The 13,309-nt window shown below is 44.9% G+C and overlaps 1 protein-coding gene across 4 annotated transcripts in view; it reads left to right on the forward strand.

The window, feature by feature from the left end:
• The window catches only part of YWHAB (tyrosine 3-monooxygenase/tryptophan 5-monooxygenase activation protein beta), a 45,157-nt gene that overhangs the window by 26,743 nt on the left and 5,105 nt on the right, over positions 1-13,309 (forward strand). For all 4 annotated transcript variants that reach the window (XM_056548511.1, XM_056548513.1, XM_056548510.1 and 1 more), the window contains 3 exons: positions 3,095-3,218; positions 11,528-11,691; positions 12,028-12,123. In XM_056548511.1, the coding sequence (XP_056404486.1) occupies positions 3,095-3,218; positions 11,528-11,691; positions 12,028-12,123 (384 nt within the window). The remainder of the gene's footprint in view (positions 1-3,094; positions 3,219-11,527; positions 11,692-12,027; positions 12,124-13,309) is intronic.

A 13,309-nucleotide genomic window follows, 5' to 3' on the forward strand; every position in this document is an offset into this window, starting at 1 on the left:
CTGTACACCTACGGGTGGAATCTACAGGCGGATTTTCTCAGCAGGCAGACCCTAGATCCCGGGGAATGGTGTCTAGCAGACTGGGCTTTCAGGATAACAGAGAAATGGGGTGTCCCTCAGATCGACTTATTCGCTACCAGAAAACACTGGAAAAAAAATTCCCTCAATCCAAGAGACTATCCAGGGGTGACAAATGCCTTAGCTCAGACATGGAACTTCAGTCAAGCATATGCCTTCCCTCCTATTCCAGTGATTCCCAGGGTCTTACAGAAGCTAAGTCGAGAGAAGTGCACCCTAATCTTAGTTGCTCTATTCTGGCCCAAAAGAGGTTGGTTTGCTCTCCTACAGTCCATGAGCCTGGACAAGCCAATTATGTTCCCTGCTTACCAGGACCTGCTCGCTCAGGGACCAGTTCTACACAGACAGGTTCAGAACATCAGTCTATCAGCATGGATTCTGAAAAGTTCCTGCTAGAGAAGAAGGGATTCTCAGAGTGATCAGAACTCTCTTGGCAAGTCGTAAGCTTTCTACCTCTAAAATGTACACAATGGTGTGGAAAGATATGCATCTTGGTGTGGGTCATCTTTTTCTTTTGATTCTCCTGATATCACTAAAATTTTTGACTTTCTCCAAGATGGGTTTGATCTGGGCCTCTCTCCTAATACTCTTAGAGTACAGGTCTCAGCCCTAGGTGCCCTCTATCAGACTAAACTAGGAGAGGATATCTGGATATCCTGGTTTATTAAAGCTACGGACAGATTAAGACCCAGAATAAAAAATTATCTTCCTCCTTGGAATTTATATACGTTCCTCTTGGCTCTGACTAAAACTCCCTTTGAACCATGAGATTCTATTTCCTTGAAATTCCTTCCCATCACGACAGAGTTCTTAGTAGGCATCACTTCAGCCCGTAGAGTAGGTGAAATTCAGGCTCTTTCCATTCAAAAACCTTATTTCAGAGTATTAGACGATAAAGTAAGTCCAGCTTTAGACAAGCGCAATACAGCCCACTTATGGTGCGTCACAGAGCATGCCTAGAAAACTCTCTTCCATAGAAGTCAATGAGATCTCTCCAGACTGCAGCTTCCTATTGTTTGTGGCAAAATGGCCTCCACCATAAACCTACCGTGTGTGTGTATATGTATGTATGTGTGTGTATATGTGTATATATGTGTGTGTGTGTGTGTGTGTGTGTGTGTGTGTGTATGTATATGTGTATATGTGTATATATATATATATTAAATAAATAAATTATGGGGTGGGCTGTCCGCGGCAGACTATCTGCTGTTGAAAATCTGCCGCAGAACCTATTGAGTTCAATGGGGTTTGCGGTAGGGCTGGGCGGTATACCGGTTCATACCGAAATTTTTGTGCTGCACGATATGAATTTTTCCCATACCACAATACCGGTTTTTCCCCTCCCCCTCGGGAATGATCAGTGCTGCGCTGTCCCCACATCGGGGAACTAATCCTATATGACCTGCGAGCCCTGTTCTGCCCCCCCCCCCCCCCAAATTAATTATTAGCCCAGAGCTGCCCTCCTCGTCCTCCTGTTTGTTGCGGCCACCGGCGCTGACACTCTATACTGTGCGGTATCCCTATGCCCGGGCTGCAAAAAGAAACTTTAATTCACCTCCCGTTGGTCCGATACCGGCCTCCCTTGTTTCCTGGGGACGGGAATGTCGGACAACTGTCAGCCTATAACCAGCCGCAGCGATGTTCCTCCTCGTCCGGTGAAAGGCTGGGCCCACTGTCATGTAAGGAGTCGACGTAGGTGCGTTTAAGTTTATTTGGTTTAACTTCTGCAGCCCGGGCATAGGGATACCGCACAGTATAGAGTGTCAGCGCTGGCGGCCGCAGCAAACAGTACGAGGAGGGCAGCGCTTGCCGGTGACATGTATTTACCCCGATGGGGATGTGGGCTGATAATTAATAGGGGGGGCTAGGAAATACCGTTATATACCGTGGAACTGCCAAAAGTTTAAAAAATATACCGTGATACACACATTTGGTCATACCACCCAGCCCTAGTCTGCGGAGGATTTTCCACAGCAGATATTTTACTGATGACAATTTGCAGTGAGGAGCCCGCACCTTTCAAACTGGCAGCAGCAAACACATTGTGAGTTTGAGGGTACAGTCCCACATACCGCTTCACGCTTGCAAAGTTATCTGTAGCAGAAGGAAATACGCTGCATATTTTTAGATGATCACATGCACCGGGCTAGCCAGCGGCAGCCATGCGTTTTCAGTGAAGATTGGAGGGAGGGCCGTGCGTCACAGTCGCACTGAATCTTCACTGAAAAACGCAGGGCTGACGCCAGCTACCCCTATGTGTATGGTCATCTGAGAATACGCAGCACATTTCCCTGCTGCTACTGACAAACTTGCACAGCGTGAAATACGCTGCGTTTGCGGTATGTAGGACAGTACCCTGAAAGAAAATATGCTGGTGTGAACGCACCCTGGAGCACAAACCATCTGCATTGTTTGTCATCCTGATTACTACTTCAGCAGTTGTATAACCTTCATTACCTGACTGTGGAAATTCCAAGTGTCAGGCTTAGAAATTACACGCATGCTGCAAGTTGTAATTTTGAAACCTCTTGAGGGCCACAATTTAGGAGAGCTCTCGCTTACAGCATAGATTTTTGCTGTGCTGGACAACTTTTCAGTTTTACTTTCATTCTCATTTAAAGGGGTACTCTGGCCCAAAGACATCTTATCCCCTATCTAAAGGATAGGGGATAAGATGTCTGACCGCCGCTGGGGACCCCCGCAATCTTGCATTTGGCACCCACCTCTTTGAGCTGCACGCCACGCTGCCAGCTCACAAATTGCCGGGAGCCGACTACGGGGCCGGAGTATCGTGACGCCACGATTCCGCCCCCGTTTAACATCACCCCCTGCCCCAGCTTATGCAAGTCTTTGGGAGGGGGCGTGACTGCCGTCACGCCCCCTCCCATAGACTTGCATAGCGGGGGCGTGACATCACACGGGGGCGGAGTCATGAAGGCATTTGGTGTTATCATTGGAGGCCTAATGTTGAATAGGGATGTTGTTGACTGTTGAGCATTTTTCTTTTTTGTTGCAGGACCTGCTGGACAAGCATCTGATTGCAAATGCAACCCCACCAGAAAGCAAGGTTTTCTATCTGAAAATGAAGGGGGATTATTACCGGTATCTCTCAGAAGTAGCCAGTGGAGATCAAAAACAAGGTATGGGTCTCGTGTAGTGTGCATTCTACTGAAGTTTGCATTATCCCGGTTTGCATTTGGTGTCCTGTTATGTAGACTCAACAACCCTTCACACTTGTGCTCAATGTTGAACGATTTTTCTTGGGGCAAGTAGGACTGAAGGGGTAAAGTTTCAAAAGGTGAGTGGAGTCTTAGGCGATGCGATAATTCACAAGAAAAAAAAAAAACATACGAAGTAGCAAAAATTCCCCATACAAGAATAATGGGTTTTCTTTTGATAACACCCTATGAAGCCAGCTATAAAAAGCCATGAACAAGTTATATTTATTACAAATGGTATCGATAAAAACTACAGATCACTGCACAAAAATAAACTCTCACAAAGTGATATTGAGAATTACCGTATTTTTCGCTCCATAAGACGCACTTTTTCTCCCCCAAAAGTGAGAAGGAAATGTCTGTGCGTCTTATGGAGCAAATGTGTGTGCCGAAGTGCAGGGGAGGCTGCTAAGCTTACCTGCTCCTGGGTCTGTACGGCGAAGTGCTCCGCTGCCCCGTTCTCTGATTGCTACCGATGCCCCGTTCTCCTGTCCGCATAATGGAGTCTTATGGAGGAGCATGTGACACACACGTCACTCCACCTCCCCCCCTGCGCACAGCGTAACGCTACAGAGGAAGCAGAGTGACGTGTGTGTCACATACTCCTCCATAGGCTCCATTATGCAGACGGCAGAACAGGGCAGCGGTAGTGATAAGTACCGGTAAGCAACCACAAGGGGGGGTCCTGCTGGACACAAGGGGGGTCCTGCTGGCCACAAGGGGGTTTGGTTCAGAATTTTTATTTCTTGTTCTCCTCTAAAACCTAGGTGCGTCTTATGGTTAGGTGCGTCTTAGAGTGAAAAATACAGTATGATGAATGGATAACAAAGCTTATTTTTTTAACTTAAAGATAAGTTTTCCTCCTAGTATGGCCTAAATAATAGACATGCCCATTTTGTAGGTAGATTTCCACCTGACTGCATTGCCGTCTGAGACTGTGCATTGTTGTTCTGCTTTTCTGACATGTGAAATTCTGCCGGCTGAATGCACGAGGAGTGGAGGAGCCCTAAACCCCTTAACTGGCGCAGTATATATACGGAGCGGCCGTACGGCAGGTCTATGGAGCAAGCTCGGGAGCTTCATATCTATTCGGTCCCGTCTATCAGCAGCCAGGACCCGTGACTAATGCTGGATATCGGCGTTTGGGCCGATACCTGGCATTTAATCCTTAAGACACCACAATCAAAGTTGATTGCAGTGTCTAAAATGCCCAAAATACCAGCAGCTCAGCAGAGCTGATCAGGATCCTTGCCTCGGGAACCGCCCAGTTTAGAAGAGGTTTGCTATGGGGATTTGCTTCTAAGCTGGGCGGTTCCCTAGACACATGTCATCAGAGAGGACTTAGACAGAAAAGAACAACCTTAACTTCAGAAGCTCATAAGTACTGAAAGGATTTAGATTTTTTTTTTTATAGAAGTAATTTACAAATCTGTTTAACTTTCTGGAGCCAGTTGATATATAAAAAAGTTTTTTCCTGGATAACCCCTTTAACATTAACATTATATTTTTATAGTTCCGACATTTACACACACGACAATATCAAATATGTTTATCGTTTTTTACGCTTGTCTTTATATGGGGGAAAAGGGGTGACTTAAAACGTTTTTGGGGAAGGGTCTTTTTTTTTTCCCTATTTTTTTATTTTATTTTATCTTTTTACGTTTATTTTAAGCTTTTTTTAGTCCCCCATAGGGGACTATTTATAGCAATCATTAGATTGTGAAGACTGTTCAGTGTTATGTTTAGGGCAGAGTACTGATCAGTATTATCGGTGATCGTCTGCAGGAAGGCAGATCAGTGCAGAATGCCACGGGAGACGGACGGAGGCAGTTGAGGGGACCTCCGTCTGCCATCTTGGCTCACCTCATCCCTGCGTCAGTGCCGTGGGCAATCAGATAAGCAATTTTAACCCCTTAAGGGCCAGGGGCGTATGGGTACGCCCTGACTTCCTGGTACTTTAACCCCTTAAGGACCCAGGACGTACGGGGACGTCCCCGCACCCTGGGCTTTAAGGACCCAGGACGTCCCCGTACGTCCTGGCGTTTTCCGGTCCCTGCCGGGCAGAGATCGGAAGCGGATGCCTGCTGAAATGCTTCAGCAGGCATCCAGGGCAAACGCCGAGCGGGGCCATGTAGGCCCCCCATGTCGGCGATCGTCGCAAATCACAAGGGAAATCGCCCCTGCGATCTGCAGCGATACCGGGCTGATCGGGCCTCTGGGACCCGACAGCCCGGTAATTTTGCATGATCCCGGTTGTCACAGACAGCCAGGACCATGCTGAAGTATAGGAGCGAGGTGGCAAGCCTGCCACCTCCTCCTATCCCCTGTGATTCTTCGGTTAGCTAACCGACCAATCGTTACTTCCTCCCGCCCTGCCCAGCCCCTGGAAGTCCGGAGAGGACGGGAGGAAGACCGGGGGACGGGGGAGTGCTGGCCGGTACTTATCTTGTCCCTGAAGACCCGAATCCCGGCGATGGCGACGACAGGTGAGTTCCTCTTCAGCCGCGGTCGGGCCCTTCACAGCAATGCACGTCGCCGTAAAGCGACATGCATTGCTGTAATGGGACCCTGTATACTACAACTCCCAGCATGCCCAGACAGCCCTTGGCGTCTGGTCATGCTGGGAGTTGCAGTTTTGCAACATCTGGAGGTCCAGTTTGGAGACCACTGTGCCTTTCCAGATGTTGCAAAACTACACATCCTCAGCATGCCCTTACTGTCCAGGCATGCTGGGAGTTGTAGTTCTGTAACATCTGGCCCTTCAGATGTTGCAGAACTACAACTCCCAGCATGCCTGGACAGTTTTGGCATACTGTTAGTTGTAGTTCTGCAACATCTGGAAGGGCACAGATTGGGAACCACTGTATTAGTGGTCTGCAAACTTGTAGTCCTCCAGTTGTTGCAAAACTACAACTCCAAGCATGCTGGGAGTTGTAGTTCGGCAACATCTGGCTCTAAAGATGTTGCTGAACTACTTCTTCCAGCATGCCTGAGAATGTTTGGGAGTAGTGGTTTTGCAACATCTGGAGGCACACTGGTTGGGAAACATTGTCTGTTTCCTAACTCAGTGTTTCCCAACCCGTGTGCCTCCAGCTGTTGCAAAGCTATAACTACCAGCATGCACTGATAGACTGTGCATGCTGGTAGTTGTAGTTTTGCAACAGCTGGAGGTCCCCCCCTCTGTTGCTGCAAGTTTGCGATGCAGCAAATTTTGCGTGGCAGCTCAAACTCGCAGCGGGAAACTCGCTGTAATCCTCCGCCCGTGTGACTGTACCCTAAAAACACTACACTACAATAACACAAAATAAAATAAAAAGTTAAAAAACACTACATATACACATACCCCTACACAGCCCCCCTCCCCAATAAAAAAAAAAAATGTCTGGTACGCCACTGTTTCCAAAATGGAGCCTCCAGCTGTTGCAGCTGGAGGCACTCTGTCAGGGGTATTCTACGCCAGTGATTCCCAATGTCCACCCCTATGCAAATCCCTAATTCAGGCCTCAAATGCACATGGCGCTCTCACTTTGGAGCCCTGTAGTATTTCAAGGCAACAGTTTAGGGCCACATATGGGGTATCGCCGTACTCTGGAGAAATTGACTAACAAATTTTGGGGGGCTTTTTCTCCTTTAACCCCCTTATGAAAAGGTGAAGTTGGGGTCTACACCAGCATGTTAGTGTAAAAAAATAAATTTTTTACACTAACATGCTGGTGTTGCTCTATACTTTTCATTTTGACAAGAGGTAAAAGGGAAAAAAGCCCCGCAAAATTTGTAATGCAATTTCTCCCGACTACAGAGATACCCCATTTGTGGGCGCAAAGTGCTCTGGGGGCGCACAACAAGGCCCAGAAAGGAGAGTGCGCCATGTACATTTCAGGTGATTTGCACAGGGGTGGCTGATTGTTACAGCGGTTTTGACAAACGCAAAAAAAAACACATGTGACCCCATTTCGGAAACTACACCCCTCACGGAATGTAATGAGGGGTGCAGTGAGAATTTACACCCCACTGGTGTCTGACAGATCTTTGGAACAGTGGGCTGTGCAAATTAAAAGTTTCGTACAGTCCACTGTTCCAAAGATCTGACAGACACCAGTGGGGGGTAAATGCTCACTGTACCCTTGTTACGTTCCTCAAGGGGTCTAGTTTCTAAAATGGTATGCTATGTTGGGGTTATTTTGCTGTCCTGGCACCATAGGGGCTTCCTAAATGCGACATGCCCCCCGAGCAAAATTTGCTCTCAAAAAGCCAAATATGACTCCTTCTTTTCTGAGCATTGTAGTTCGCCCGTAGTGCACTTCAGGTCAACTTATGGGGTACCTCCATACTTAGAAGAGATGGGGTTACAAATTTTGGGGGTATTTTCTGCTATTAACCCTTGCAAAAATGTGAAATTTGGGGGGGAAACACACATTTTAGTGATTTTTTTTTTTTTTTTTTATGTATGCAAAAGTCGTGAAACTCCTGTGGGTTATTAAGGCTCACTTTATTCCTTGTTACGTTCCTCAAGGGGTCTAGTTTCCAAAATGGTATGCCATGTGGGTATTTTTTGCTGTCCTGGCACCATAGGGGCTTCCTAAATGCAACACGCCCCCAAAAACCATTTCAGAAAAACGTACTCTCCAAAATCACCTTGTCGCTCCTTCCCTTCTGAGCCCTCTACTGCGCTCGCTGAAAACTTTACATAGACATATGAGGTATGTGCTTACTCGAGAGAAATTGGGCTACAAATACAAGTATAAATTTTCTCCTTTTACCCCTTGTAAAAATTCAAAAATTGGGTCTACAAGAACATGCGAGTGTAAAAAATTAAGATTGTGAATTTTCTCCTTCAATTTGCTGCTATTCCTGTGAAACACCTAACGGGTTAATACACTGGCTGAATGTCATTTTGAATACTTTGGGGGGTGCAGTTTTTATAATGGGGTCATTTGTGGGGTATTTCTAATATGAAGACCCTTCAAATCCACTTCAAACCTGAACTGGTCCCTGAAAAATTGTGAGTTTGGAAATTTTGTGAAAAATTGGAAAATTGCTGCTGAACTTTGAAGCCCTCTGGTGTCTTCCAAAAGTAAAAACGCGTCAATTTTATGATGCAAACATAAAGTAGACATATTGTATATGTGAATAAAAAAAAATTATTTTGAATATCCATTTTCCTTACAAGCAGAGAGCTTCAAAGCTAGAAAAATGCAAAATTTTCAAATTTTTCATCAAATTTTGGGATTTTTCACAAAGAAAGGATGCAAGTATCGACAAAAATTTACCACTATGTTAAAGTAGAATATGTCACGAAAAAACATTCTCGGAATCAGAATGATCAGTAAAAGCATTCCAGAGTTATTAATGTTTAAAGTGACAGTGGTCAGATGTGCAAAAAATGGCCGGGTCCTTAAGGGGTTAAGGACCAAGTGCGTACCTGTACGCCCGTGGGAATTCTGGTCCCCGCCAGGCGTGGACCGTACCCGGATGCCTGCTGAAATCATTCACCCCCTCCCCCCCTACTTCAGACCGGCGATTCCAGGTCAATCGTGTCTCCGGTGACCTAGAAAAAAAAAAGGGTGAATGGGGCTGTCAGAGACAGCCCCATGCACCCTTAACCAGTGGGAGTGAGGTGGCACGGGTGCCACCTCACGATCACGTGATTGGTCGGAACGAACGACCAATCGCTACCCTGCTGGGCGTTCGGGGCGGCGGGGTCTCCTACCTTTGCCTGGCCGGGCAGGGGTCCCCTCAGGAGCGACAGTGGCGGGCAGGAGTGGTGGCAGCAGCGGCCGTGGTCCCAGCGGTGCAGGCAGCAGGAGGTGAGGCCTGTTCACCTCCTGCTCTTGCTTAGCAACAACTCTTAGCAAACACAGCCAAAGGGCATGCTGGGAGTTGTAGATTTGCAACAGCTGGAGTTCCAACTTAAACTCTCAGAATGCACTTTGGTAGTCTGTGCATGCTGGGGGTTGTAGTTATGCAACAGCTGGGGGCACATTTTTTTCTATGAAAAAGTGCATCCAGCTGTTGCATAACTACAACTCCTAGCATACACGGACAGCTGAAGGGCATGCTGGGAGTTGTAGCAGTGTGCCTCCAGCTGTTGCAAAACTACAACTCAGCATGTATGTTCTGTCAGTGCATACTGGGAGTTGTAGTTTTGCAACAGCTGAAGGGCGGTGGTTTGCAGCGAGTTTTCTGCTGCAAGTTTGAGATTCGGCGGTTCAAACTTACAGCGACAAACTCACTGTAAACCCCCGTTCGTGTGAATGTACCTTAAAAACAGTACATTACACTACACCTATACAAAATTTCGCAAAAATGCTGGTGTTACCCTACATTTTTCATTTTCACAAGAAAAAATAGGAAAGCCCCCATCCCCCCCCCAATCCTGATTATGGAAATAACTCATATGTTCTCTGCGGGCGAACCACAATGTTCAGAGGAGAAGGAGGGCCATTGGACTTTTGGAGAGAATATGTGTCCGAAATTAAAGGCCATTTGTGTTTACAAAGCCCCCATGGTGCCAGTGAACCCGTCCAGGGGTGTAGCTTCCAAAATAGGGTCACATGTGTGGGGGGGGGGGGGGGGTCCACTGTTCTGGTACCATGGGGGGCTTTGTAAACGCACATGGCCCCCGACTTCTATTCCATCCAAATTCTCTCTCCAAAAGCTCAATGGCGCTCCTTCTCTTCTGAGCATTGTAGTGTGCCCGCAGTGCACTTGACGTCCACACATGGGGTATTTCCATACTCAGAAGAAATGGGGTTACAAATTTTGGGGGGCATTTTCTCCTATTACCCCTTGTAAAAATGTTATATTTAGGGGGAAAAAACTGCATTTTAGTGAAAAAAATAATTAATGTACACATCCAACTTTAACGAAAAGTCATCAAGCAACTGTGGGGGGTCACTGGACCCCTTGTTACTCTCCTTGAGGGGTGTAGTTTCCAAAATAGTATGCCATGTGTTTTTTTTTTTTTTTTTTTTTTTTTTTTTTTTTTTTTTAATATAACTGTTCTGGCACCATAGTGGCTTCCTAAATGTGACATGCCCCCCAAAAACCATTTCAGCAAAATTCACTCTCCAAAATCCCACTGTCCCTCTTTCCCTTCTGAGCCCTCTACTGCACCCGCCGAACACTTCACATACACATATGAGGTATTTCCTTACTCGAGAGAAATTGGGTTACAAATTTTGAGGATTTTTTTCTCCTTTTACGCTTTTGTAAAAATTCAAAAACTGTGTCTACAAGAAACAGGAGAGTGTAAAAAAAAAAAATGAAGATTTTGAATTTTCTCCTTCACTTTGCTGCTATTCCTGTGAAACACCTAAAGGGTTAACACTTTCTGAATGTCATTTTGAATACTTTGGGGGGTGAAGTTTTTATAATGGGGTATTTATAATATGAAGGCCCTTCAAATCCACTTAAAAACTGAACTGGCCCCTGAAAAATTCAGATTTTAAAAAATTGGAAAATTGCTGCTATACTTTGAAGCCCTCTGGTGTCTTCCAAAAGTAAAAACATCTCAACTTTATGATGCAAATATAAAGTAGACATATTGTATATGTGAATCAATATATAATTTATTTGCTATGTCAATTTTTCTTTCAAGCAGAGAGCTTAAAAGTTAGAAAAATGCTAAATTTTCAAAGTTTTAATGAAATTTTGGAATTTTTCACCTAGAAATGATACAAGTATCTACGAAATTTTACCACTAACATAAAGTAGAATATATCACGAAAAAATAGTCTCTGAATCAAATTCATAAGTAAAATCATCCCAGAGTTATTAATGCTTAAAGTGACTGGTCAGATGTGCAAAAAATGCTTTGGTCCTTAAGGTGATGGTCTTGGTCCTTTAATGGGTTAAGTGCCGCAGATGCCGTGATCTGTATTAATCACCGCATCTGAGGAGTTAATTTCAGACATCGGCTCGATAGCTGATTTCTGTCATTACCGGCGGGTCCATGGCTGCTGACAGCCACCGGGAATGAAGCGACTGCAGCTCCTGCGCTCTCTTCACAACCGCGCCGTAAATTTACGTCGATGTGCGCAACGTATTGCTATGCAGCGCCATACATTTACGGCACGTGTCCTTAAGGGGTTAAGCTATGGCAAGGCATTGCATCTTCCTGCTTTGAGAGATCACCTGTAATTCATTACTTACGGTAGAGCAGATTGGCATAAGGTGCAGGTGCCGGACAATGCATTGTATAGACTAATGCTTTTTGTTCTCTTTTGCAGGTACTGTAGCGAACTCTCAGCAGGCCTATCAGGAAGCTTTTGAAATTAGCAAGAGTGAGATGCAGCCAACACATCCTATTCGACTTGGACTTGCCCTAAACTTCTCCGTCTTCTACTATGAAATTCTCAACTCCCCAGAAAAGGCCTGCAGTCTAGCGAAATCAGTAGGTTTTATTAGAGTTCTATCTGTTAAGGTGTAATTTGGCATCCTGTGGTGGTACTATCACAGCAATTTTAAGGGGTACTCCGCCCCTAGACATCATATCCCCTATCCAAAGGGGATAAGATGTCTGATCGCAGGGGTCCCGCCGCTGGGGCCTCCCGCAATCTCAGCTGTGGCACCCCAGACATCCGATGCACGGAGCGAACTTAACTCCGTACCGGATGACTGGCGATTCTGGGCGGAGGCTCGGGAAGTCGCGGCCACGCCCCCTCTTACTCTTGCGTTCTGTCAGCACATGTGTAATGGTGAATAAATTGGTGTAATTGTATCTCTCCAGGCATTTGATGAGGCGATAGCTGAACTGGACACATTGAATGAGGAGTCCTATAAAGACAGCACTCTTATCATGCAGCTACTAAGGGACAATCTTACAGTAAGTCCAGTCTATACGTCCTGCAAAGCGCCTCTCAGATATTGAAAACCATATAAAGCAATTTGTATCAAGGATTTTTTTTATGCGAAATGTAAAGAATCTTATTTTTTTTTTTTTTTTTTTCTAATGTTTTTAAGGCTTGTCAATCTTTCTTGTAATCCTGAATGGTAAATCTGCAGATTAACTAGTCATCTTTAAAGGGGTACTCCACTGGAAAAAAAAAAGAGATAGATAGATAGATAGATATAGATAGATAAATAGAAATCCAAGAATTCAGCAGCACACAAATTTGTGAAAAAATAGGTGGGTGTTTATTAGATCACCAGAAAAACAGAAGCAACGTTTCCGCGACCTCTCGCCGCCGTTAACGGCGGCGAGAGGTCGCGGAAACGTTGCTTCTGTTTTTCTGGTGATCTAATAAACACCCACCTATTTTTTCACAAATTTGTGTGCTGCTGAATTCTTGGATTTCTTCTTAAGTGAGGACCCCTTACCAAGGACTTTATTTCCAGTGTGCACCCTGTACTTTATGCAACTGAATTAGTAGTGCTGCTCTTCCTTTTCTTTTAGATAGATAGATAGATATATATATATAGATATATATATATATATATATATATATATATATATATATATATCTCTAAGTTTTAGCAACTGGTGCCAGAAAGTTAAATAGATTTGTAAATTACTTATATTTAAAAATCTTAATCCTTCCAGTACTTTTTAGCTGCTGTATGCAACAGAGGAAGTTATTTCCTTTTTGAATTTCCTCTGTCTGATCACAGTGCTCTCTGCTGACACCTCTTTCCATTTTAGGAACTGTCCAGAGTAGGAGCAAATCCCATTAGCAAACCTATCTTGCTCTGGACAGTTCCTAAAATAGACAGAGGTGTCAGCAGAGAGCCCTTTTGGTCAGACAGAATGGAAATTCAAAAACAAAAGAACTTCCTCTGGAGCATAAAGCTACTGGAAGGATTAAGATTTTTAAATAGTAATTTACAAATCTGTTTAACTTTCTGGCACCAGTTGATTTAAAAATAAACAGTGGAGTACCCCTTTTAACGTTCACGGTTTTAAGAAAGTTTGGTTACAGCTCTTGTGAGATTTTTGAATGTCTTATACATGTATACATTTTTTTTTCACGGCTCACATCCCCAATCTCTAGCCCTGAGAGTTATAGATTATA

Source organism: Hyla sarda, chromosome 12 (genome assembly GCF_029499605.1).
Source record: "Hyla sarda isolate aHylSar1 chromosome 12, aHylSar1.hap1, whole genome shotgun sequence".
Lineage (NCBI taxonomy): Eukaryota > Metazoa > Chordata > Amphibia > Anura > Hylidae > Hyla > Hyla sarda.